At 47.3% G+C, this 27,799-nt stretch overlaps 1 protein-coding gene across 1 annotated transcript in view; it reads right to left on the bottom strand.

Annotated features, from left to right (window-relative positions):
- The window catches only part of SLC22A18 (solute carrier family 22 member 18), a 62,727-nt gene extending 37,067 nt beyond the window's left edge, over nucleotides 1-25,660 (bottom strand). The window contains exons 1-5 of the mRNA XM_026078853.1: nucleotides 25,385-25,660; nucleotides 24,062-24,262; nucleotides 22,295-22,392; nucleotides 19,839-19,984; nucleotides 18,924-19,056 (exon numbers count right to left, since the gene is read on the bottom strand). Of these exons, the coding sequence (XP_025934638.1) occupies nucleotides 18,924-19,056; nucleotides 19,839-19,984; nucleotides 22,295-22,392; nucleotides 24,062-24,262; nucleotides 25,385-25,660 (854 nt within the window). The remainder of the gene's footprint in view (nucleotides 1-18,923; nucleotides 19,057-19,838; nucleotides 19,985-22,294; nucleotides 22,393-24,061; nucleotides 24,263-25,384) is intronic.
- Between the last annotated feature and the right edge of the window lie 2,139 nt (nucleotides 25,661-27,799).

Raw genomic sequence — 27,799 nt, forward strand, 5'->3', positions numbered from 1 at the left:
ACTACTGAGACCACCTACGGGGATGCCAATTAGTCGCAGCTGCATTATGCTGAACTGTTATTTACGGGAGCACTTGTCGGGAACCWCATCTGAGCCAGCCTCATGGGCAGCCTCTCCACCCATTCACAACGCTTACAGCACAGTCCTGCTCCCTTCACCACCAAATGACAGCAACTGCAAGCTACCTGATGGACTTGCAAGGAAAATTGCTAGCAGAGTATTTACTGTATTTTCAGTTGTGTTTAATTGCAAATTAGCAGCTGGAAACAAGGAGGGGTGAGCGCTGGGCAAACAGCCAGCTCTTTGCAGAGGAGTCTGGAAACCTCTGATTATGCATTTCTGTAGTTTCAATGAGCAACACACTGGCCTAYTGCACAGTTGGTTTCGCTGTACCTAGAAGACTTGTATTTCAAGCTGTCTGTTGCTGCAACACCTAGAGGCCACATACTTCTTTGGCATGACATCTTAGGGAACACCTGCATTTTACAAGGGTAGATGATAGAACAACGCAACTCAAAGCGGCAACTGGACCATGTTCTTCAGTGCTTGGCAGCAACAATGATTTTAGACTGGCTCTTGTGATATCCTGGAGCATTTCAGAAGCTGGCTGCTTTTAATGCACACCAAATATGCCTACATAAACAGAAAAATTGGTTGATGAGGAAATTATTTACTTATTTAGTGACTAGTGGGTATTTTCTTTCCTGGGTGCAATGGAAAAGAACGATGCGATTTCATTCCGATTTCATTTTCAGCATGGGTACACAGGAAAACATGGGCTTCAAAGAGCTGCCAAGCAAGAGCCTGTAGGAAGCACACCTGTACAGAGCGGCAAGGAAATTGTGGGGTGCCCAAGGTACAAGGATCTTCAGACCAACATCAGCAGCTTCATGGGGTACAATCCCGAAGAGCACGCAACTGCACTGCACTACCCAGTATCATCACTGCTATTTACTCTCCAAGTCCCTGTATAAAGCCTCGATAACAGTAGCAGCTGAAAATGTCACACTTGGCTGCATTTATCCTCATAACCCTCCCATGGGTGATGGAGGTGCTAACAACCCCCCGGTAGGGACAGGGAAATGACGCACAGAAAACGTAAGTGCCCTGGCAAGATCACACAAAGCTGGCAGGGGAAAGGGACTAAAAATCACGTCTCTTACATGCAAGTGTTGTGCTCCGGCCAGCGGACTGCACTTTTCCTCTCCTCTTTCTCTTACCTGGATTCCCCGAAAGCCTTTTACCGTGATGGAGCTGCAAAGCTTATGCAATGGGAATCCCTAAATTGCTGTCTCTTGTGGCACCTTTACGATGCAACGCCAAGACTACATATCCTAGTGGCCATCGACAGGAGAAGACTGCTTAGCACACACGCACATGCGGATTTCCAAAACGTGTGACATCTCCATCGCTACTTCAGCACTTACTCGCAAGGAGCCCTGTTGAGTTGAAAACAGTTAACTGGATCTGGCCCACTATCAGCAAAATGGATATGATGCCTGACAAAACCCATCAGAATGGCAGCACTCAGTACAAACATCCAAGGCACGCTGCAGAGACATCAATTCGTAGCGGGAAAAGACTCAAAATTAATTCCCTTTTGATAAGCCATCGGATAGCAGCAGGAGATGAGGCTTAATGGAAAAAGTGGTGGGAGTTCACTAACAATGGCTTTATACTTAATCCCAGATACAAATCAAGGCTAGCTGCTAAACTGGCCTCAGACAAAGGCAGTCTATTGCTAAATGACACAAACTACGTAAAACTTGCTGTGTTTCCAGATATGGCCAACAAGGGCTGTACTTCARTTACACTACTAACGAGAATTCCTAAAAGCAAAACACCACAGCATTTGAAGGCTTCAGGCATGTTCATTTTTTGTTGCTTTAAATCAGGTTAATATTTGCCTTTAATTCATTCCATAGACCTATTTCTTCTTAAATCAAAACACAACCAAAAAGAGAAGAGATTACTGAAAAATCACCAAACACATGGAAAAAATTCTCCCAGAGAGACTATGAAAACCGAAGAGTGCCAAGTGACGGACACTGAGGTAAGTGGTAAAGAAACAGTCCGGAGCGGATCTAGCTAAGAGCACGTTACCCTGAGGCTAACCAAGACTTTATTGGTTGGAAAATCCCAATCATCAGTGCTAACTGAAAGGAAAAAAAAAAAAAAAAGAAACGGGGAAAACAGGGCAGRACAAGCCTCAACATGTTTCGCTTGTCCTCCTGCTATTGGCCCCGGCTTCATTATATCCTCATTCCTCAGAGCAAAAAGCAGTTCAAAGAGACAATAAAACTCTTTTTAGTCTCATGCTTCACTGAAACGGAACTGAAATGATCCCCAGAGATAAGGTGACAAAAGAAATTAAACCGTTCCCTACAGCTACCCTTTGGTAAAATATCACCCGAGAAACAATGACACCGCTTCAGACTTACGCGCTGCGTTTATCTGAGGAAGCGGGATTTATCGGAGCGATTTTAAACCAAAATGAATTGAGTTTACCACACTTCAAAGTCTGAAGCTGCTTCCTTCCTTTGTATTGCAGAAATAACAGCTTCTAAAGCTAATATTGACTTCAGTTTATGTGAGAGATAGCATTTTATTGTCGGAAGGTGTGACACCCTTTTGGTGTATAGCTCATTATACACTTCGGTTTAGGCCCCAGGAAATTTGGACTGAAGCTCTGTAGGGATGGTTGCCACAGGGATACTCTGGAGGGAATAAAGTGCGAGGTGCCAGTTAAAGCCACCACCATCCCATGGGTTTCCATCGCTTGGTCTTCAGTCAAGTTGTTGGGTTTACGAAGCGCTCGCCCGTCAGTGTTTAAGAAGAGGACCCTGCACAACCCACCGTCACGGCCTTCTCTTCAGACCCATGGGCAACGAACGCAAGAGACACTGGCTAACGGAGAATAAAACTAAGGGGGCTTGGTGGTGTCAAAAAAATATCCCCAAGGAACATCGTCCCGATACCGTTTTGTAAAGACACAGCCTTTTTCACCCCAGGGCCCTAGGATGCAGCCCCATCTACTCAAGAGCAGCAACGGCTTAAGCTTCAGCAATAAAAGCAGCAGCTTCACAACAATTTGGGTCAACTTAGCACAGCAAGGAAAATAAATATAGGGCAAACGTAAAGCAGAGAGGACACTTGCGATGGACCGGCACCTTGGAGCCTCCTGAGGGTGCGCAGACTCTCTGTCCCATCTCCCTCCCAAATCAAGTCAACAGAAAGCCCTGCAGCTAAGCCAAGGTGCAGGGCACAACCATGCCCCACAGGGAGCAACTAGAGCAGCAAGGAGAAAACAATTTAAAAAGCAGGGAAAGAAACCCCACGCTCAAGGCTGGAGGAATTCAAGCAACGGCACGTTGAGCAGACACCTCCTTCAAAGCACACAATATCAGCACCAGGAAGCCTGGCACCCCTTTGCCAGGGGACAGTGAGAAACCCCCCAGTCCTGGCCCCTGGTTTCATACCAGGTTACTATAAAGTGAATGACCGGTTTCTTTACCTATGTTTCCTAAAACTTGTAGGCAGAATAGCAAAATACGGCATCTCAGCGTTCCAGCCAGGTCTTTGTTGACCTGGAGGGCGGCTCTGTTGCCACAGCTTGCCGAGCTACATTAGCATTGCGGTAACAAAACCAAACACCCAGGGAGGCAACAGGCAACGTTGCTAATTATAACCAGGCCCCATGAGAATTTAATGACCCAACTGGAAAGCTCTAAATACTTCAGGCTGACACAATTTGTATGTTGGATTTTTTTCCCCCTCTTTTCAGTGTGTCAGGGAATTTCTCTCCATTATACAGCAGTTAGGAAAGAGGCATATTGCTGAAGGAGCCAGTGGTCATGAATAATCAGCGAGCGAGTTTTCCAGAACAAGGCGGTAATGTGAAAAGTCTTTCTTCTGGGCCTTCTTACGGGGTGACATTTGCATGACTAAGTGATGACATAATAAGTCTGCAAACAAAAAAGCTTTATATCCCTATCAAGCTTCTGAAATCGCTCAAAGCTGACTTGGTCCTTCCCTTCTGTGCAAGCATCTGATTTTGGTGGCAGGAATTTAAATCCCATCTGCACCAGATCAATCAGCCTCTCTCTGGCTGCGGCTTTATTTTATTCTTACTGGCTAACGCAAGTCAAACACATAACCTAACGTTAACAATGCTATTTTATGAAGTACTCTGTTCTGAAGCACCCTACAAGCCCTCTACAGAGCAGCGAGCTACTTTATGTGCCGCTGAGAGGCGGCTCCTGTGACAGGACCCGAAACAAAGCGTGCAGCCACATGACGGACTCGTGGGGAACTGCCCATGTGCTTCAAATCCAGCAACACGCTCACGTCCCTTACAGACCTGGGACTAGAATGAAAAAAAGCACTTCAAATAAATGTAGTCATTCCAGCCAACAGCAGACTGAGGAACGCTGCAGACAACAGGAACTACGGACGTACACGTAGCCCTATGACTTTTTCCTTTTTCAACCAGTGTACACCAAAGTCTGCTTTGAGATAACCATCTTGGCTCTATTTTATTCCGTTTGGCTTTCATCCCCTTCATTTTCTTCTATTTCTAACAAACGCTGCCTCGCACAGGCTCTTACAGGTGTAGCTGGCTGCTAGGCTCAGCTTTCAGCATCGGCCTCATGTTGCTGCAAACCRAAGTCAAACGCAGGGGTTTTCCGGGGGTCTGCACGGGGGTAAGCTCTCATAGCTCGTGCCAGAGAAAAGCCAGGCTTTGCTCCTTGAGAGGGGGGGAAAAAAAAAAAAAAAGAAGAAGAAGAAGGAAAGAAACAGTAAAAAGCCATGAAGATAAGAGGTGCAGCCAGTAGTGCCCCACCTTGGGCAGTTAAGCTAGGAAAGCAAAGGGAGTTCCAGGAGGGAAAAAAAAAGCTGTGAATGACATGCATAAAATACTTGTGAATGGCGCGTATGAAGGCATTTACTCTCTCGAAGGCTTAGCAGCACTGAGGGGTTCATTCCTTCTCTGGGATGAGGGAATAAGAGTCGAGCACAGCTCAGGCAGATAAACCTGTTTGCGTGAGCCCTTTCTACATGTGGCTGGAGCCATCTCGGGGACACACAGCCAGCGACTGGACCTTAGCTTGTAACAACGCCGCAGCCGAGGGAGGCAGAAAAAGGTACAAACAGCATGGCTAGAAAGTGAAAAAGTGCCAGTATGTCAGGAGCCGGACATAGGAGCTCCACGGAGCAGAGAGGCGTTATTGCAGAAAGCCAAGCAACGCTGCCAACCCAGTGCATGTAAACTTGGCTTTCCTAGGATCTGAAAAGCCTGTACTCTGTCTGACCAGTGAAAACAGTCCGATTTTGAAGCACCTAATGGGGGGCTGGATTCTTTGGAGTGGCCAAAATAGCTAAGCTGAGAAAGCAGTGCCAAAGCACAGGCTCCGTGCCAGCAGAGCGAGTGCCAAGACTCAACCTTGCGAAGAGGCCCACGCACTAAGGGTTACCTACAGAGAGGCTGCACCAATGCCAGAAGCCCTGCAAAACACGGCACAAAGTCAGGTTTAGGTAGAACTGATGTTTCACTTCAAGCATGGGCAGTTTGCCAGGTTTAGACGTCTGTTTAGAGTCAACTGCAACCCATCTGAAACTCTGGACAGTCTTTATTTTGCAGGTCATTTACTTTTGAGCAGAGGACTGCACAGTGATCTAGTGAGTTACAATCAAGTCATTCAGACCCCTGCTGAGAAGCGCGAGAGACTTTCATAGCCTTGAAGCAGACATTACAGGAACGACGGATGCTGAATCAAACCCAACCTACTAAGCCTGAAGGGGTTTGCTCATTCCTCTAGGAACAGGGAAACCATTTCTCACCAGTTTAGGAAGTCAACTGCTTGGCAACGACTGAGACAGTTCTCCCAAAACTCTGGTTACGCAAACAGCTGCATTCTGCTAGGTTTCAACATGCTTCACTGCTCCAAAAATAATTTCCTGTTTGATTTGATACCATTAGCATGAGCAGAGAGCGCAGCATGAACAGTCATGCCATTGCATGCTGGATCCAGCTAGCCACCAACTTCTAGCAAAAGTGTCAATTCTCTTTTTGGCTGACGGGCATGATTACGCAGGAGGAAAAAAGGTAACTGGGATGATGTAATAAGCTCTCTCCCTCCGCAGAAAGTTTTGATGTGAGCCTGGCTGAGAACACCTGCCACCTTTGTCCTTCTGGGCCTCTTTCCACAGCTGAGATTTCCCAGCCGTTCCAGCTCATCACAGTCGCTGGAGGCGTATAACCAAAACTCAACAGCCAAGTAAGACTCAATGCCAACAGAAAGTTCAATGACAAAGTTGCTGCTTGCTGGGTGTTCAGGAGCTGTGGAGGCACCAGAAGGGGTGGCTGGAAGACCCCCATGGCACAAGCACCTCCACCGCTTCTTCTATTCCCCATTGGTCATCTTTGCATCTGATTTTGGGCAGAATTTGAAGAGCAGAATTTGAGCAGAATTTGAAGAGCACTTTCAGCTCCTACATGGGCCAGGATTTGGGTAGCAAATTTTGCCCTAAGGTGCATTTGATTTCCTGTCCTCTATTCCCAGCCTTTTGCATTCCCCTTCCCAAAGAACAGCACAGGACCTGCCTTGGTGGCACTGCTCCAGCGGCCTTCATGAACAGTGCTCTGGAAACCTCATGAAGTGCAGAAAGCTAAACATGCCAAGGCCCAGCAGAGCAGCACGATCTTCCACAAGCTGCGGACCACAACAGTACATCAGTCCTAGTGTTTAACACTCGGGGCCTTTTACAAAGCGAAACAGATATTTTCCGGGTGAAGTTGAAGGAACCTCCTCTGAAGAAATGAAGCAGCCAAGCAAACTCAAGGCCATCCAGTAAAACAACAGCTGCAAAGTGGGATTCAGAGCCTGATGCCATGCCCACAAAATCAGAGTGTTTTAAAGATGTKCAGACTCTACACTGGTGTAAAGGGGGACTCCCCAGTGGCATCTGAAGGTCTGTTTTTAGCATCGAGGAACACTATGTGGTTTTTCAACACTACCCGTCTCAGAAGAAGGAAACCTTGACAGTAGCAGCCAGATGATTTTGTGCTGCCTTTTTACTCCTCCTATGCCCTGAAATCAAAGTTGCGCAACAGAACTTATTTATGCTTGTATATTTTAAGCCCAAAGGAGACCACGTGGGACTGTTTCACCTGATCTGCACCACACACATCTACTTTTCCATTCCACAATCATTCTGTGAGCTACGTGATGGGTTAAGAAGGATGCTCCTCAGCTATGGGGGCCCATTTGAAGGGTATAAGGGATAAGGAATCCATCACAGCTTTTGGGGAGCTTGGACAGAAACAAACCTTTGCTCAATGGGAGGTAAAGCCCTATGTGCAAAACTCATCCAAAATTCATGGAAGACTTTGGAGGGAAACTCCACCTCCTCCACACAGCCTCTTCTATTCATGGACCTTGAATGCTGCAGGTGTCTCCTCCCCAAGAAGTATGCAAAAATGCATTCCAGGGAAGATACTTCAGTTGCCTCTGTCATTCAGCCAGGATTAGGAGGACTTTTAATCATGCCAGTTGTAAAAGTGGTGCCCCTGCAGCTCTGGGACACTGCAAGAAGCCCTACCAGAGCTGCAGAGCATAGATAGCAGCCTCTACTTTGAGTCTTATTCCTACTCCAGAGCTAGAGCGGAAAAGTCCCATCAACAGTCATGCACAGGACACAGCTGCAGGATGACACTGCCAGCTATCATACATGAGGCAAAATAGGCATCTGCGCTGACCCAAAAGCCAGGTGGGGCCCCTTCTTCTCACCGTCACATTAAAAGGCAATAACCCTCCCCGGGTGCAGGAGCTGGAGAGAGGAGGTGCTCCTCAGCTCCGGGGAACGAAGCTAGGTGGGAGGACAGGAATGGTGGGAAGAGAGCACAAGCCGGTTTCCATGCTCAGCTGACCCATGTCTGCAGCTGCTGCTGCTCCCACAGCCTACGGGAGTGCAGATAAGCAGCAGCTCAGCTTTTCCAGACATAGCACAATTCCTGTTTACAGCCTCTGGGCTAGACTTTTCAAAAGAAGGAGCTAGGTGTCTATTCTTGCAGGAAACCAGGTGTGTAAACAGCCCAATTAATATACCCAGAAAACTGTTCTAGTACAGCACAGAGGGCTAGTGGAGACAAGCCAAAAGCACAGGAGCCGAGGAAGGAAAATACTTTTAAAGAATATGTCTAATTAGAGTTGGGCCTGAGCCAAACGCTTGTATTTGAACACCTGGAATAGCCTTGGGGAGTAGAATTGTAACCTGAACCCAGATCCGCATTTTGTAGCTGGCTTGTCTCTCAACTGAACTAAAACCCAGGTCCTGGATTCAACCACCAAACAGTTTGGGTTGTAGGTTTTGAACAGCCAGGCTTTGAGATTTGGATTTCTGCTTTCAGCCGGGTTTGTCCAAGCTGTGTCTCTCTGCTGCTGCCTTCTGTCCCTCTCGCTCAGCACCACGTATTGCTCCTCCGATAGCCCCTTCTGTCACAAGAGAGTCTGCTAGATCAACATAATTAAGCCTTGGCTGTAAAACAGTTCATTTTCTTTCCCAAGCTTTTGCTTGGTTTGCTTCATTTTAACTCAGAGCGTTAGATGCAGATGCCCATTCAGTGTTTGGCTGCACGTCCCTCTGTGCACCAGTGGTAATGCCCATCGCCTGCGCTGGGACCCTGTGCTGCTTTCTGCTACACCCACTTATCCCCGCCGTCATAAGCTGCAGCTTTTGCTCAAAGCAAGTATCACCTTGTCCCAACCAAAGGTCAGACATCTGCACTCATGTCCACATGCTGAATAGTGACAGTGACGCTCGGTTGTATGCCAGAGCCCCAGCAGCAGGATCTGTTTCGAAAGGCACAACCCTCCAGGGCCAGAAACAGTGGGGAAAGACTCCCTACGCCCTGCAGAAACCCTTCGCAGAAGTGGCAGACTGGTCTCCTCCCGCCAACAATTCAAATGTCCAGGGTGGAGAGGGGACAGTGTTGACTACTAAATTCACCCACATCTTTATGTCTCTTCTGATCTTACATTTTATTAGCAGCAGTCACATTTAGCAAATGAAAGTCAGCCTCATTACTGTGAAACTACCCCTGCCACAGGCATGTCATGCATTTCAGACAGCTTGCCGAGCTGACTAAATATTTACTTTTGGATGGCTCATTTCCAAAGTCCAGAAATATATCATGGCCCACAACAAGAAGTGCCCAGGTTTGCCATTAAATTGTTTCATTGCCCCTTTATAGCATGTCATTTGCATTCCTGTGCTTTACTTCTCATATCGTGCCGCCTCTGCCCGGCACCAGGAATGCTCTTGTGGACTCTGTCAGGGCAGACGTGCAGATACACGAGGCATTATCTCCTAGCTGGACGATTCTTGCTAGCTATTTAGCAGTAGATTTTATACCACCTGACCCTGGGTTCCGTTCGCCTACTGGTGAACGTGGTTCCTTATTGCCTTCCCTTTCCCATTGCACACACCTAGGCATCTGGCCTCTCATGAGCACAGGATAGCCTGAACTCGTGCAGCTGGAGAAGGGCAAACTGGGATTTGCTCGTAGTGGATGGTGTGACAGTAAACGTAGTGTTTGCATTTTGGGGAACCTTTTGACCACTTATCTCCACTGCTATTCAGAGCAGTTTGATGCCGCAGATGTACTTTTCTATCTATTGTAAATTCTTCTTCCCTGCCACAGCTGAACCTCCAACCAAAAAAACTATAAAATAAATCAGGCTTTATACAAACACAGGGAAAAAGCTTTGTGAATCCTTCATGAGCCAGGAGACTCCCTCTGAAAAATGCCCTTGCCACACAGCACCAAGGTGAAATCAAACTGATGCAACTTTTGGAAGGGTGGACAGATTACAGCTGAGCAATTAGCTATCCCCAACCATGTAATCACACGCAATGAGAACACACGTGGGTGTAAGTGTGAGGCATGAGGCTGGTGTCACCAACCACCAATGTGCAAATGTATTACACATTATTGCAGACTCCTTCAATTACCTTAAAGGAGTTATTCAACAAGGATTTCAAAATTTCTTTTCTAAACTTCAACAGGTCCATCTAAAAGTGGGACCATCTCTTTCCATCAGGAAAAGTAATTCCTGGAAGACTGGGACACATCCAGAACATTACTGGAAAAATATTGGCGAGCAAATCAATCCACCCTCTGTCTAATATCCACTTGGGCCTGTACAGTCAAAAAGGGGATGGGAAGAAATTCAACCAGCTTAAAATATAGATGATCTGTTATACAGCTTTGTATTAGGAAAGAGCCTTTCTAAATTTCTGTAGGAAGTAAGCTTAAAGATCTGAAGCGTGAGCCTTTTACTTTTCTCAGCTTTAATAACCATCAAGTGTTTTTAGTGCTACCTTTTTAAGTTCAACAACTGTATTTAAGAGCCTGGCCTCCTGTAAGCATTTCTCAGATGTCCCCCAGGTGGCATGTCCGAGGGGATTTCTAATAGTTCTTTAAAAAGCACCCAGAAGGATTCTTCTAGGTTTATGGAGGTTTCATTCCTTCCTCTACAAATTTTTTTTTACCCAGAGCTCGATGTAAAACAAAGGTCAAAGGAAACACTTCCAATGACTTGAATAAGTCTTAGATCACACACCCTAGGGGAAGAACAGGAGTGAATCAAATCTTACAAAAGTAGAGACAGTGCAGATTTCAAAAGGACTTAGAGCGAAGTTTTGTCAAGAAGTAATTAGTCCAAAAGTTTCAGCCTAGGGTAACCAGGGAATAAAGGAATATTGAGCGAGACTGAGAAAGTTAATATTGCATACAGACCACAAAGGATTAGATATATAATTTCCTCTCCACCAAGAAAAATAAATTAAAATTGAAGCAATACTACCTGTAATAACGAACAAACAAAAACAGATGCTGCCTTAGACATTCAAAAATATTCAACGATTTTAGATCTTGAACTCAAACTACCTTAAACAAGCCATATTTCCAGAAGTCCTAAATTCCTATCCTTTGAAAATCCATGTCAGCTATCCCCAAATGGGAGACTGAAAAGATCACAGTCATTTCTGAAAACCCGAGCCACTGCTCCTCCGTTTCAGGGAACAGTTGGAGAGCAGAGCGCCTTACACGCTTGTAAAGCAAAACAAATTCATCTAATGAACATACAGCACCCATGTCTCTCCCAGGACACCCAAAGTGCCTCTAACGCAAGAGGCAGTCACAGCCAGCGACAACGAGGCACGCCACTGTGCTTCTCCAAAGTTGCCGTGCTGAAATAAGGGGCGAATGTTGATGGGGAGAGATAGGTTGTGCTGAGGGATCTGCAGGAAAGTGAGCGGCCTCGAAGTCCCCGGGACCCCGAGGAGCGCAAATCTTGGGAGGTGCCGTCATAATCACGCTGCTCCTCCCTTCCTTCAAACCCTGCTAGCTAGCCAGTCACCCCGTTTCGTGTCCACCAAGGTCTGTGCCTTCAGTTACGCCCGAAATGGCATACAGTCCCATAGGGCCTTTTACGATGTCCATGAGACGCCAGGTGACCTGTGGTGGGAAGTTGCTCTCACCTAGCAGGGCAATGCTCTGTGCCGAGATACCACCATTTCTGATGCACCAGAGCAGCAACAGCCAACTGCTGGCCTGAGGGACTGACGTGACCCCCACTGCACACCGCAGGCCTGTTGTGGGCTCAGCACACAGCAATATACCCCATGCACATGATATACCCCCACCATGGCACCCAGCCTCTGCAATCACACCCCTGGCAGAGCCCTCCTCTTCGATCAGCGTCGCTGCCCACCAGCTGTGGTGTTTCCTGAACCACGTGGCACAACGCAGGCGGTCGGGAGTCTGCAACCCGAGTGTTGCAGAAAACATTTCCCTCCCAACACTGAAAATACCTCCTTCCTTCCTTGTGATAGCATACAATTTGGCAGGTTGAGAGGACAAGCCCCAACAGGCGCTCGGGTGAGCGTGGAGATGGCCATTCAGAAACTGCTCTGCCCTCTGGCTGCATCGCTGCCGGGATGCTTCGCATGCCTTTGGTTCTTGTAGCCTGCTGGAGCGGCCGCGAGGAGCGTTTCATAAAGAGATCGTAACGAAATGAAAACCCGGGTGGAGCCACGGACGCTGGAGCAGTTCATGGGAAGGTCACACCGCTCTTGCTTGGCTCTGAGCACACTGTCCCAGTGGTCTCCTGTCCTTCTCCATCCGCGGGGCAGTAGAGGTTGGCCCCAGTCAGGAGAGAAGCACCAGGAAGGGTTTAATACCCGGCCCCCAAACTCCTCCAAGAGCACTGCTATTCCACCCATCTACAGCAGCCCTATTTCAGACAGCAGTAAAACAGGGGAGAGCAGCAGGTCCTTCTTCCCTCCTCTATAACAAAGGTGAATTTTGGAAATACTCCCCTATTTCCTTCCAGCCAAGATCCTTGATGCACCAATTTTGCTGCCCCAAAGGCTCCAGTAAATCTAAAAGCACTAAGCCTTTCCCCCCAGATCCCTGGGCCAGAGGTCATTGCCCCAAAGTCCTCCTCCTTCCCAATCCACCCTCCACATGCACTCAAAGCTGCACATTTCCATTCATCCCGATCTTTCCTCCCTACCTCGTCTGATATTCCTTCCCACGCAAGAACCACATCCTTCCTGCCCCAAGCTCACCAGACTCTCCCACCACAAGACTGGGTTCATTTGCAGAAGCAGATCAAAATTAAACGTAAGCATGACCCTTTTAATCTAAAGGAGAGTGCCTGGTTATGTGCTTGCACGACCGAGGGTAAAGTTCTTCCACTCACGTTGCCACCAGCACCTAGTGCGAGGCTAAGCTCTCTGCAGCCCTGCAGCTCAGCCCCCCTCTTTTGGTGGCCACCCCCAGCCCCACTGACCTGTACGGCTGGCTGACCTTGCTTTTCCCCACTGCTCTTCTGAAACAGCAAAATGCTAGCATCTGCTTCTGATAAAGAATAAATAAAACACCAGAAACAACCTCCTCCTGAAAAATGGATACAAGCTGTGCTCACAAGGATTCTACCTGCTCAGGATGCCGCCAGAGGCAGAAAAAGAGGGTAAGTCCAGGAAAAACTGGATGCATTCCCCCAAGGCAATACGTATTTGCATGCACACACCTTGTAATAGACTGTGCATCCCAAAGACTGTATAATTGAAACAGCGATACCATAAACGGATGGGGGCGGGGGGATGGAAGAAAAAAAATGTCTCAGTGCCCCATCCTGTGCATGAGGGACAAAAGCACAGAGCGATGAGACGATTTACTCAGATCACAGGAAAACTGTGGCGCAGCCAAGTCCCAAATCCCAGCTCAGGGACTTAACCACAGACTATTCTGTGCTTTCTATTTTGTGTTAACAAAGAAAACAGTATTTCCCCTGATTTTGGTCCCCAGCGACATGGCCAGAGTTGCTGTCCGGTCACGAAATATTCCAGGAGTGGGAAGAGCAGATGAAGCTCCAGTGAGTCACGAGCAGACACTGGGTTATTGTGCAACCTGCACAGCGAGGGTCAAGGACTGCTCCCTGATGCCGCTTCCACTGGGGAGACCAGACCAAAATACTTTGGGTCTGCCCATAAAATTCTGTGTCTTTTTGTTTTTTAAACATTTATTCTTTGGGGCTGTTATGCTAGGCTTGACAAATCTGCTACCACCTCAACGCAGCCTTGCGGGAAGACAGCAAGCAAGCACTCAAACAGGGCGCCGCACCTCCGAGAAACCCGGCGCTTTCAGGGCCCGGGCTGCGGCGAGCGGCATTCAAATATCCGTAATCGCGCAGCAGAAGTAGCTTCAGAAACGCCGGCTCTGCCGACGGGCACCTCGGCACCCCGCGTACGCACCCTCACCCACCACCCTCGCACTTCCTGAGGGCAGCCGCGCTGCTCTCCTACTTCCTAGCGTTCCTTCTGCCGCGGTAACCACTGGAGGACTAGAAGGCAAAGGGGCAGCTCCTGGGAGGGAAGGAGGCCCCCGAGCAGCCCCCACAGCTCAGCACCGACCCCGTCCCCCCGGGCCTCGCACCCTGCGGTAGCGCGGAGGGAAGCCCCCAGGCAGGTGCCTCTCCCTGCCTCTGAGGGCTGCACCCGCTCCCGGGACCTGCGGCCAGCCCAGCTCTTCCTCCCTTGGGAAAGGGCCCCACCTATGGGTAAATGACCAGACAGGAGCATCCCACCGCTCACGTTTGGAGGACGGTTTGGGAGCAAGAAGAGGGAAGAAAGTAACCTTCACACTTGCAGTGTGGTCCTCAAGGGGGTAAACAGGAGGAAGCTGGTGGACCTAACTCTAAAATTGGTGGCCTAAAAGCAGTGGGAGCTCAGGCCCTTCTCAGCCAGAGGTCTGTGGGCAGGAAGGGTCAGCGGAGGAGCTTGTGGTGGACCTGCCTGCCACGTGACGGCAGCACGGTTGAGATAAACTCCTGCTCAGCACTTGTGTCCTGGTGACATCATGTACATTCACAACGCAACTCCAGGACTTTGACCATGAACATGGGAATAGTGTGCTGGACAACCAGAGCTCGAGTTTCCAGCAGAATTTAAGCAGCAAAGAGCTCTCACATGTGGGTGCAAAGGGTGGAATTTGTTTCACCAAACCCCAGATGGCCAAGGAAGCAGTTACCGATGCCCTGACCACTCTCACCTGAGGTCCTCTGCAGCCACAGAGAGAAAAAATGAACTTGGAGAAGCAGACAGTCCCCCTGAGCTATTCTGGGCCTGTTTCAGGAGATGCATCAGATGCTGCAGAGGTGCCCATACCTTTGCATTAACCATACAGAATCTGAACAGCAAATTTAGGTGCTGTTGTCTACAGTGTAGATGCCTGAGATTAGGATGAACTCCACCCAGAGTGTGCTGAGGCATTCCTCAGGTTCAAGGATAGGTTAAACAAGTCATCAGAGCTGAAAAGATCAGAAGTTGGGGATGGAGGAGAGGAACAGACTGGCCTGGACCCRAGCTTTGCTCCAACAACTCGTGCAGGGATGGGGAACAACACACTTCATGCAGACATGGCTAATGCAGACCTTATAGACATAATCATGGTGACCGCGGCTTTCAAAATTAAGATCAAAGCGAATAAGAAATAGCTTGAATCTCCTTCATTATGTTATTTTCTCCATGGAGGGCCACAAACAAATGCCATAGATTGAAGAGTCGATCTGGCTCCTAGAGGTCCTCTGCTCCTTCCCTAATCCGATGGCTCCATGACAAACAGCCCGTTCTTCCCTCCCCACCAATGCTGCCGCGCCGCGGAGCACAAGCCACGGAGATGGACCACACCGCAGCTCCCGGATGAGCGGACACCACCTTGCCCTCCGAAGCCGCCCGACATGGATAACAAAGGGACGCCTGTGCCAGCGTCACCGAACCATGCCGCTTGGCTAATCGACGCTGTCCCCAGCCGAGAAACGCCGGGGTTTGTGCTGGAAAGGGGCAGGAGCGGTTCCCAGCAGCAGAATGCCCTGCTTTGTCTGGGAAGGGAGCGCAACCCACTTGCCCCGCGCCCTGCTCCCGCCCAGCCCTCGGCCCCCAAAACGCCCACGCTGCCGCCTGAGAAATTCCCTGCCAGAGGACATTGCTCAAATGGTTTAYTGGAGRAAAAAAAAAAAAAAAAAAGTGTAATTCCCTACTTCAGGCAAACAAACTCCTCCTTCTCCCCTTGAAGAAGGAGGATAATAGCACAGCCAAAAGAAAGAAGAAAAAAAAAAAACCCATCCCCAAACCCCGTTATAATAATATTAAATAAGAGACCAAAGGGGTTTGGCCAGGAAAATCCCGAGTTCAAAAGAATAATTGTTCCAAGAGATTTAAGCCTACAGCTGAGTCACTAAAATGAAGAAACCTCTCCCCATCCATAGAAAGYGAACAAATCTTGGGTCATGCAGCAAAGCTTCTATATGTCCTTGTTAGAAAGAAAGAAGAAAGGCAAAGCAGCCAAGTGTAATTAATCATAGTCCCAGAAGAAAGGAAGAAACCTTTGTAGTTAGGCTAACTACGCTCATCTTTCCACTTTTGAAAATGAATCCCAGCCTTAGTCTTTCACCCTTAACCCACAGCATTGACACAAAAGTCCACAACCGACACTAAATCACCTCTTTCCAGTGCTACACAACCTTCTGCAGTTTGCGGTCCCCTAGCAGTTTTCCAGTACGTGTGTGGGGAGGGGGGACCTTTGCACAGCCCACACCAGATCTACTTTTCTTAGCCACCTTTTGTGGATTATCTGTGAAGCAGTTTACAGGCTCACCAAGTATCTGGAGATGTCAGATGAACCACAGCAGCTATTTTCAAGCTAGGAACTTATATCTGTAAGCCTGATCCAAACTGATTGATCACCAAAAAGCACCAATTAAAAAAATAAATAAATCTACAAACACAAAAACCTTTCCAAATGATTGAAACTAAAACTGCTTGTGTTAATTAATTGGTTTGTGCCTGATCCTCCACTGGTGTAAATCTGCCCGGCCATCATCCTGCCCGCAGAAAGCTCCTCCTTCGCAGGTGCATGCACCGTTTGTACAGAGGCGAGTGTAAAGGGTTAGCATATTAATGATAAAGGTTCCCGGCAATTAAGTGCAACAGGGGGAAGACAGCCTGCAAGCAACTCCTCGACGTGCAAGAGGCAGAGCCACATTTCACAGACAAAGCACACGCAGGTCTGACTTGAAGTCACCCCTCCGCTGGGGAGCTCAGACCCCCGCGGGCGGGCGGGCAGGCGGGCTGGGCTGCTTCCCGCCGTGCCGCCCGGGGCTCGGCCCGCGGGGATGCTCGTGAGCCAAAGCTGCCCTCCGCCGGGCGGGCGGGCAATGACCCGCTAACACCGGAAACTGGAAAGCCACACAGCTTTTAAGCACAGCCTCCTTACTTCCCTGTAATTACAGGCTCACTTTCGTCAGTGCCGTGTTGCGAGAGGAAAACATAAGGGCCAGAATCTTCCAGCCTGGGGAACCTGGAAGAGTTGTGTTGACCGACAGCACCCAGCCCCATCCTCCAAAGGCCGGGCTACATTCAGATATCRCAAATTTAAGAACAGAAACGGAGAAATCTCTCCCACACCCAGTTCTTTCAATGGTCACCTCTTCTACGACACGAGCCAGCGGCTGAGACACACCAACACTGGAAAGCAAAAACCCCATCTTCTTGCGGAACGACAATGCTATTTAAATGCTGATGTTTAAATATGGGCAGGTAACACAGGATTAAGCCAAGAACCGAGGTAATCTTTACTTTCAGCCGATTAACACACACTGAAGGTATACAGTTATTATATTTGATGAAAAAAAATACTCGTTAGAAGACACCTCAGCAGCAACATTTGTAAGTGCTTTCAAGTCCCAAATTAAGTTGATATTACGTACATCCCCAATTTTCATTTTATGTGGCCATACAGTGACGACAACGTGGCTCCGCCAAGCCAGCCTGGCGTCAATCAGCAAACACAGAACAGCACCAGCGACGAGGGAATCGACAGAGCCATACCCAACACACAGCACCGGGCCTGGGCATGCCCTGCGCACCATGCCCACGCTACCTACCGTTACATACGTTCTGCAGCACGTATGAACGAGGAAAAGGATCACAATCTGAAGTCAGGAAAAGCTAAAGGGCCGTATCTGCTGCCTATTGAAATCAGTGATATTTCACCAAGCTGTCTGAAGCTCATGAAAACTGGTATTTAATGAATAACATTACTTCGCTTGATAATTAAGCGGAGCTAGGGCACACAGCTCCGCGCGATGATGAAGCAGAGGCTGCAGGCAGACGCTACGTTTCAGGGCAGACCAATGGTGACATCTAGTGGACACGAGAACTTATCAGTGTCACCGATTTCTTCTAGAAGCAAAACTCCAGAAATCCAGAGTTTCTCCTAATTAACCTCTAACCTACATTACAGAACCACTATAATGCTTGCAAATGTTGAAAAAGAAGCTATTTCCATGCTAAACTGAATCTGCAGAAGCAAAAGGCCATTAAAAAAAAAAAAAAAGCACAGCTCAAAATAAATGCTCCAAATCAGGAATTTCTTTTCTATTGCAGCACGTAAGAAAAAGTGACAGCAGCCCATTACGATGTGCTGGGCTGTGGAAGGTGCAAAGGCAATGGTCAGAGCTTGCAGCTGCATGCTTCAGTCCCTAACCCTTGCTTCGACAGGGCTAAACCTCCTCATTTCTGCCCCCGCTGTGCCAAGCTTGCTTTCCTCAGGTCTTGTTCTGTACTGAGCATCCCTCCAAGCACATCAATTTTTGCACGAGTTTCACACTGCCCGAGATTTCCATTTCTCAACCGTACAACACCATTTCTAAACAGCAGGCTACGCAGCTGTGCGTTGCTCTTCTGCACACTCTTCTCCAAGCAGTAAGGAGCTGGCAGAGAAACTTAGACTCATTTTCCTCACTTAGGTTTTTTGTTTTGTATTATTAATCTTTCCTACTTTGATATCAGTTCAGGAAGGCAGAAGATGAGCTTTTCGACAAGGCCTCCTTAAAACCAAAGCAAATAGTTCTTTTCGTCATTATGAAAAACAAAATATTGAATTCTGGTATGATCCTTTACCATCACCAGCATGGCAAAAAAGGGTCTACAACCAAGCTATCCAACACTGCTGTAATGCTGCCAATTCTTCCTCACCCTCTGGCACAACAGGACATAGGGGTGGCTTACTGTAGCAGCCAGTTCGGGAAAGTTCTTTGCCTTATTGACTCCTTCTGCTAAAAATCAGTGAAAAAAAAAAAATCTACTAGTAGAAGTTAGAGAAATCTTTTGGCCACTCTAATTTGTACCAGGCCCTGCTCCAGCACAAGAATGCATCACTCACAGTTAAATATTTCACTCAAAGAATAAGATATCATCAAAAGCTGTAAAACAAACAAACAACTCCCAAATACTCCTTAGCAGTTCCCTCAGTGGTTGCAACAAGGCCAACACTGGACAACTTAACCACTCACCCGAATTTGGTGGAGAGGACACCTCCCAGTGCAGAGCCAACAATAATTCCTATTCCAAAGCAAAGACCCAACTTCCCCAACGCACCAGCACGTTGAGAGGGAGTAGTCAGATCTGTAATAACCTTCTGAGCACCTGCAAGGAAAAGCATCCAGTGAAAAAACTTGCCGCAGGATTTAAGGGGTGGGCATAATTTTTTTAGGCCGTGGGAACTGTGCTTACCAGAAAGGAGTACTTGCAACCTTGGGCAAATGCTCACACACTGTTGAGTGGGATTGATTCAGTCCGTAAATCATAGGAAACAAAGACTCAACTCACTTAAATAAACCACTTCATGGGTGGCAAAAGTAGGCTTARCACCCTTGTCAACTTTCAGCAGCTTGCAGTGCTGCATGAGTTACACAGACTTCTACTAGCTAAAGGTTGTGTATTTTTTTACCGGAAGCATTTAGGAAAGCCAGACCAAAGCAGAATGGCTTGGTGGGAAATGAAAGGCATTTTTGTAACCACGTGTCATTTTGACTAATACACTCATTTTACCAGGCTTTATGTGCACTACATGTTGGGGAAAAGCTCCCCTACAAAACTGGCTGCTTGTGAGAAGGCAGCTGAGAAGTTTGGGATAGCAGTGCTATAAGCAAGCATTCATTGCCCATGTCCAAGTGGGGAAATCCAATCAATTTGCTCAAGATCATGCAGCAGGACAGATCTGGGACTACGGGTGACAAGTGTTGCTTTCTCTACCCAATATATGTGCCGCCTCATGTTCTCACTGCTTCAACCCTGGTAGCCACCAACATGTTCCTCCTACTTTCCTTCTTGCTACTGGGGCTGTTGATTCTGAGCAAGGTGAGCAAGAAGAGTGGAGCTGGGCAATAAAAGCAATTTGGGAAGTCCCTCAGCCTGACTGWCCTTACCTGGTATCCCATGCATGAACACTGCCGGCAGCCGGGAGAGGAAGAGGAGAGGGACGCTGGTAGAGATAGACGCCAGCAGGAAGAAGGCACTTCCAGAGGAACAGGAGAGCATCAAGGCCGCTCGGGCGCCAAACTGGTCAGCAAATCTGGTACAGAAAGTGTGCAAGGTTTTCAGAAGTGGGATTGTGCAGGACATTACAGAGCTACCCAAGCCACACACTCATCTATTTGCTGCAAGAAGCACAGATAGATCAATTTTCAGGAGTGCTCACTACCCAAAAGAGGGCAGGATTTCCCAAGCAGCTCAGCTCATGGGGTGCCGAGCACTGTGACAATCTCTCCTCACTGGGAATTGCTAGAAACRCAAAATCGTGCCTTTGAAGAAATACTTGAAGCCTTGCCTGGACTCGAGTGCAAGGTACAGCACTGAAACGTGCAGCTAACCACATTAACCAGCCCACCCCGGGGACATGGGCACACGCAGCAGGTACCACCGCTCAGCTGACGTCCAAACCCCTTGTAAGCGTGAGCACTTCACTGTGCTTGCTTATATTGCTTCCACTGACTTTGAAACGAATAAATGTGTTTTATCACAGGCAGAGGCAGTTAGAGCAGCTCAGCTGATGTGCAGTAACTCATTAAATATTACAACTTCAGTGTTTCATTGCCCTCAAGTTTTACTTCGAAACTCAGAGTTGGTTCAAACCAAGGAACCAGGCTAGCTAATTTTTCAGTTCAGGTCCAGTGGTGATTAAACTTATTCCAATTCCCTTCCAGAGCACATTCAAAACAACAGTTCTCACTCAGTTTCAACTAAAGCAAATAAAGTTTTCTGTTTAGGTTCAATACAGACTTTGCAATAGTAGCTCAAATTTGCTTCCTTTTGAAGGGAAGAAAAAAGAAACAGCCAAATCAGGTTTTGTTTTTGATTCAGGTTTTGTTCAACTCCCTGGTTTAAATGCATTGGCTTTATAAGATATTTTAAAACGTTAATTTGGACAAAGTCCAAGAGTACCACAGAAACTGTTCTTAGCAACTGGGACTAAGATTACCATAAGATAGGCCCTAGTAAAGCTTTTCACTCCAATTCCTCCTTTCTTCATTTTATTAAAGTTTTATATTACAGTTAGCAGATAAATGGTGCCTTGCATAGAAGACTAGTCTACAAACAAATTCAAGCATAAATAATGCAAGGGGTTTGCATTGAGGAAGAGGTACAGGTCAAGACTTCTCTGTTTACATCAAACCCACGGAAGTTTGTTAGCTGTTTGTAACGTAAAGACTTCAATTCACTAGACAGAACAAAACCAAAAAAGCCCCAGACTAAGGAGTAATTTCAGTGCTTCATTTCCTCATGGCTGTTCAGCAATGTCAGTCAAGATGAACAAGAAAAACTGACGTAAGCTACTTCCACATTTCCATTTCTTATTGCTCTCCCCTTTTCTTTAAAATCTACCTCCGTGCTGAGGACAAAATGTTTGCAAATCTAGAAAAAAGCCTTTTTATCTCAAATCTACATTGCAATTTTTGGCTTCAATATGGCAATACATTCCTTCAGTCTCATCCACACCACTGGGAGCCCAGGCCTAAATGGATTTTTGTACGCCATTTCCCTGTTCCCATCAAGTATCTCTTCTGGACATTAGTGAATAATATGCATRGACAAAACCCAGGATTTCAGATGGTACCAGGCCCAGAACAGAAATACTACTCTCCAATTTTGTATAATAACAGAAAAATCATTCAAACTGGGTCACCTACACCATCTCAATTCTTGGAATTAGGAATGAATTTTCTTCCAAGATGTACTGAAGAATCTTTTTTATAGTTACAATTATTAATTAAAAAATGTGTTCTGTGGTAGCATCTAAAGGCTCTGGGAGATCAGGTCCCCAAAGTGCTATGCACTGCATGCCAGAGGATCCCCTAGAGCTTACAGTCTAAATCTACACTTCTGTAGATGAGCTTGTAGATACATCAGTCCCTAATATTCACATAAAATCTAGAGGAATTTTAGCTTTGTGTTTAACCACACTGACCTAGATGAGGTAAGATTCAGCTGTAGAAATAATATGATCCTCATTCTTTTCACTGATAGTTCTACTTAATAAATAAGTGCTCTCTTTTTTAAAGGTTTCCCAGCCACGTGACATTTCTAAACTTACACATGGCTATAAAATGTCTGCAAGATTAAACCATCAGAACTCAAGCTCTAAGGATCTGAGTATACTGTTACATTTAAAYGTGTGTCATTAAAATGTAGCTAAGTTAATATAAAGGCTGCTTCTATGCTTCAGTATTTGTAATTACAATATTTATTTTCCCCTTGTCCATTTATGAAATCTTCAAACATTTCAACAGGGGCATGAACTAGAAATAAAGCATTTTTATTAAAATATAAGAATGCCTGGCTTTTTTCAGGAATGAAGAGGGTCATGAGAATTGTTCTCACTTACCTTCCGAAAATGGGACCTCCCACGAGCTGAAGAACACCAAAGGTTGTCTGGAGGTAGCCAAACCCAACCGAGTCCAAACCCAGGCTCTTTGCCAAGTACTAAAAACAAACAAACAAACAAACAAACCCAAAAAAAAATGAGGACAGGGAAATGAAATATGTTATATTTCTGAATAAAGAGCTTAAATTCTGCACGTAGAGGACTACAGCTCTAAACACTCCCTTCCTTCAGTTCACAGCGCAGCTCACTGAAGGTGCGGGGGTGCCCCAAACCAGCCTGCCTTCCCGATGTGTGCTCTGTACCCAGGTCCAGAAACTTCCCCGGCTCGGCTTGGTCCTGCTGGGCAAAGCATAGGAATCCGGTAAATGAAGATGCGCTTTCCAAAACTGCTTTGCTTCCTGTAGCCTGGACTATTCAATTTAAACAGTATATGACCAGCCCTTGGGTGTATGAAAAGGACAACGCCAAGAGCCAACCTCCTCTGGGTGGTCTCACCTACTGCTTGCTTGGAATATAGAAAGATTGAAGTGGGGTTTATGCCTTTCTCGGGCTTTCCAGGGAGAGTTATTTTGTGCATGAACAGAAGCGCTGCTGCTTAGACTATCCTGCTACCTGTTCTCATGGTCCAGCGCGATTACACTAATCCGCCACAAATAAACTGTTTGTGAGCCAGCTGGCTCAGGTTATAGCTTAGCACCAGGAGGAGGGGTGCAGCTTGCCTCTGGAGGCACGAAGCTACAGAGCTCTCCCAACAGGCACGGCGTCACCCGAGACACGGATGGACAGCCAGACTATCACACATCCGGAGTGCACAAACAGAAAAAGAAACAAGAGAGAGGACAAGCGTGGGGAAAAAAGGAAGATGTACAAAATACAGGGCACATACAGAGAGATGGCACCTATATTTGTGTTTGCTGGTACTCCTTCCCAACATGTGTTTGGACCATTGCAACACCCTCCCCTATGGTTTTGGCAGTGTCCCCGGTACCTAGAGAAGATGCTGATGCTTTGCTTTGACCACCCAGCTCCCTCTCAGCTCTGCCTGCAGCTTCCCGTCCTCCACCTGGGTCCAAGTCCCTCTCCTCAGCCCTTCTCACCGCTCAGGTCAGCCACATACAGCACCTCCTGCTATTTCAAGGCACGCTCACGCCTCGCCGCTGGCGGCGGGCCCAGCTCCAGGCTCCTGCAAGGGGTCCTTCTTTACCTCTGCAGCCCCTAACGCACAGGCAAGACAGTTTGACAAGGACAGACTGCAGTGCCAACACTTATCTCCCCTTCAAATCCTCTCCTGCTGGAGCAGGAAAGGGGGTAGAAGAGGTCAGCAGGCGAGAAGCAACAACTCCTACGCCCGACTGGGTTACTACTACCACAAGAAGCCTGGTACTCTGAGCTGAAACCTCCCATTTCTGTTACCTTTGCTGCTGCCTGCTTGGCAGATCACTCACCTACCACAGCTTCCCCGTTCAGTCAGGGAAGCAGAGAGGCTTAAAACACACGTGCGCAGAGCCTCTGCGGGGCCCTCAGCCCAGAAAGGGCTCGAGGTGCTCCGGCAATACAAGTAATAAACCAGCTTTTACTGCCTGCGAACACTTGCTCTGAAGACAGTCACTCAGGAAACAACAGAGTCGCAGCTTGCCTGCCATATAGGACATACGCTCCTCTCTCTTTCCTGCTGGAAACCTCTTCTGATTTTGCTGGGAAACTGCATAGGCAGTGCTGAAGGAGAGAATCGTGGTGCAGTAGCAAAGCAAGGCAAGCCATACTCACTGGCATGACTCCCAGCTGCATGAACAGGAAGATCAGGTCTAGGGTTGCAATCAGGTAGGCAACTAGGATCACTTGCTGCTTTTTGGCCTCCTCCGATCGCTCTTCACCCTCACTCTTCGTTCGCGCTGCTCCCTGCTCAGCCCCAGAGCTGGCTGGGGTGCTCGCAGCGCTCATGGCACGGCTTGCTGCAGACTGCCCAGGCTGAAAAACCGCACGAAGGCACGTTCAGGCTGGCAACACCAAGCATAAGAGAAGTGCAAAGCTGTGTTTACAGTTCAAAGCTTAGCAGTAGGAAACATGCTGAGTCAGCATGCTGGCGATTACTTTTTTTCCTTGATTACTTGTCGGACAGGATCACAGACAACCGCTCAATGAACCAGGGGCCTTGTTCCTCAGCCTTGTCCCAGGTGCGCTCCTTGCTTCAAGGACCATTGCAGTGAAGACCAGCTCGAGGATCCCAGCGGGGCTGAAATCGGACTTTGCTCCAAGCAAGATCATGTGACACAACTCTTTAACTCTTTCACTTCTTTGCCACCAGTAGCTCAGAAGAGATGAGTATTTTAACTCTTCGTGAAAAGCACTTTTATTTTATTTTTGAAGGTGGAAAATTAAACTTAAAACAGAACGGCTGTCGCCAAGTCTTCGTGCTACTTGCAGTAGATTTATACAGATACTAGACCAAGTCTAGGTCTTAGACACAGTTGTGTGCACTCTAGCCAAGATGTTAAGTTGTTCCCTTTTCCCCACAGTGCCAGGTGCTGCAAATTTATAGAGAGCCTGAGCTAGCAAATGCTCACATGTGTCTCCACTCAGACCACAGACTACTAGCCAAAGCCAAAACACTGGGGGGGAAAAAAAGAAGTGTTAGAGCCTCACAAAATAGTAGGCTGGCTACAAATTGGGGAATTCAAACAAACAAACAAAACTCATTTGTCTTCTTTGGGTTTTGTTTGCTTGCTTGTTTGCTTGGGGCTTTGAATGTTTGTTTGCTCACTTGTTGAAGTCTGGATGTCTGGTTGAGCATTATTTTTATTTTAAAGAGGAAATGAAAGCAGGGATTCCAGCCCCCAGACTTCACAGAACCACAGAACTGCCGGTGGGAAGGGACCTCTGGAGATCTCTCAGCCAACCTCCTTGTTGGCTTGCAAGACTATCACCAACACATCAGCTCAGCTGTGACTTTTCTAGACAAGCTCTGAATATCTCCAAGGAAGGAGATTTGCCATCTAAGTACCTGGGGATAAAGTTTTTCCTAATGTCCAATCTGAATTTCCCGAGCGGTGACTTGTGGCCGCTGTCCCTTGTGATATCAGCTATCGCTACCAAGAAGAGCTTGGCTGCATCATCTCTGTAGCTGCCCTTCAAGTTGTTGTTGGCTGCTATTAGATCACCCCCAGCCTCCTCTTTGCCAGGCTGAACAACCTCAATCTCCCTCACAGTACGTGTGATCTTCACAACCCTACACCGGGCACCCTCCAGTTTGTCCACAACCCTCTTGAACTGGGGGGCCAAGCGCTGAGGTAGCCTCACCAGCACCAAGCAGAGGGGAATAAGAACTTCCCTGGACCTGCTGGCCATGCTCCTCCTCAAGTGGCCCATTACGTGGTTTGCCTTATTCCTGACAAAAGTGCACTTCAGCTCACTTGGCACCCACTGTACGCCAAGGTCCTTAGGTAGGGGTAGCTCCTCGGCCAGCTGGTCCCTGGTCAGCACTGACGCCGGTGGGTATTTTCCCCAGGTACGCAACTTTGCAACTTGTTGAAATTCATGAGGCTTTGGCTGGCCCCGTTCTCAAGTTTCTTGCAGACCCCCTGGCTTGCAGCTCTGTCTTTCAGAGGGTCAGCCGGTGCCCCTCGTTTCCTAACACCTCCTTTCAGAAACCGAGGCTTGGCTTGCATTGAAGCCTGACACCGGCCCGTCAATACAGTGACAAACATACCTATTTGCTGGACTGGACCTAGTGTGGTTGCCAGGGCCCCCAAGGTTTTAATCGAGGGCAGGGAGAGGGAACTATAAGATCTCTGGGGTAAAGACCATCTTTTTATTGTGTGTGTTCAACACGTATCGCCACAGAGCCCTCTGATTTCACGGGGGCTGTCAGACTCCACCTCCCAACAAACGAGAGGGACAACTGGAGGTTTACTCTTTCACCAGGGGTTGGTACCATATCACTAGAAACTGCAAAGAAACAACCTTTTGTAAACTTATGAAGAGCGTGAGTAGCTAAAAGGAACTTTACGCACGACGTGACTGACACCATAACCGGCAAGCACTCAAACCGATCCAACTCACCACAGCTTAGAGGTTGCTCAAGGAAGGCTACTCTGAGTGTATCCTAATTTAGCAAAGGATCAGTGCTAAACATGTAGTTCATCTAAGTGCAAAACAATAGCTTTTTTATTTTCACTTTGGATTTCCTGCAACACAGCAGCAGCATTGTCAAATAAAACTGCCTGGTTTGCGCTGTGTACAAATCATCAACATCAAACAGAAGAGTAAAATTAATGACAGAACTCCATTTATAGCAAACCATCCATGTGCTCTCACTAAGATTTACCTTCTTTTTACTGGCACTGACAAAGGAACCGGAGTAAAACGTCAGTTTTAATTTCCAGCCTTTAGGGCAAAAGACAAAGTTCTGAGAAGTGGAGGCCTAAAACTGGTGCCAAAGCCAACTGCGTTGCGGTATGGATGCAGACCGCTGGGAAAGGGTTACTGAACACCACGGTTGTAGCCAATGACACATCCAGCTAGAGGCCACTTCATCTATATCTGCGTAGTATAATGCATCATTAATGATGGACAGCATAGGCTTGCATTGCAATTTTATCTAAAGGCACCTTCTGCATCAGTTATAGACTACATCACTGGTAGCACTCAGTCACTGATGAGACATATTTAAAAAAATAAATATTAATGTAAGAAATGGGGAAGAATCAGTTATGGCACATAGGAAATGAATTTTCTTTGGTAGGATAAATAAGCTTTAAAGGATTGATATTCCAGAGGGACTATGGTGAAAGCAAGCAAGGAGATAAATGTCTTGCGATTAAACTGCAGATTAGGCCATTAGCTATGCATTAAGTCTTGACACTTATTCTCAACATTTTTGGAGTATTTAYAGTTGCCTTCCCTGGTGTATCTTTCCTGAGGCCTGTTTATCTGGTGATCTTTGGAAAAACCAGAGTGGGAAACCTGAGAACATCTTAAAAAAAAAAAAAAATTGTAAAGACTTACTGTTTATGTTACTTGGCAGAAATCTTTCTTAAATCACTGGGAATAGGAAGCAAGGCCAGCTAAAAGTACATGTGCATGGGGAGGGGAAATCTACCCACAGCAACACCAGCATTTGAAAATGTTGGCTGCAAATGGATGAATTGTGAGGAAATAAATCCTGAATCCTTCTTTCCGCTTGGATTTTTTCACAGAGGAAACTTAAAATGGTTACGCTTTTGGAGGAACTATTCCGCCTGATCTCTAGCGCTCTGGGTGGGATTCACCTGTCTGCCGAGGATCAAAGCGAGATTTACAGCCCCAATACAGACTTTAAGAGGGCTAAAAGAGCAGACGTGCCGCACAGCAGTGAATGGCATCTCGCAGGCCTCAGATCCGCTACCAATTAGACGTGGCAGGTCTCCTCAGCTGTGCAAACAACAGCGGACCGAACCGCATCAGAGCGAGAGCGAGGCACCTGAATACCTTGTGGGATCTGGTCCTGAGCCTCTCGAATTTCCCCAT

Source organism: Apteryx rowi, unplaced genomic scaffold, assembly GCF_003343035.1.
Source record: "Apteryx rowi isolate R43461 unplaced genomic scaffold, aptRow1 scaffold_49, whole genome shotgun sequence".
NCBI classification, from domain to species: Eukaryota; Metazoa; Chordata; class Aves; order Apterygiformes; family Apterygidae; genus Apteryx; species Apteryx rowi.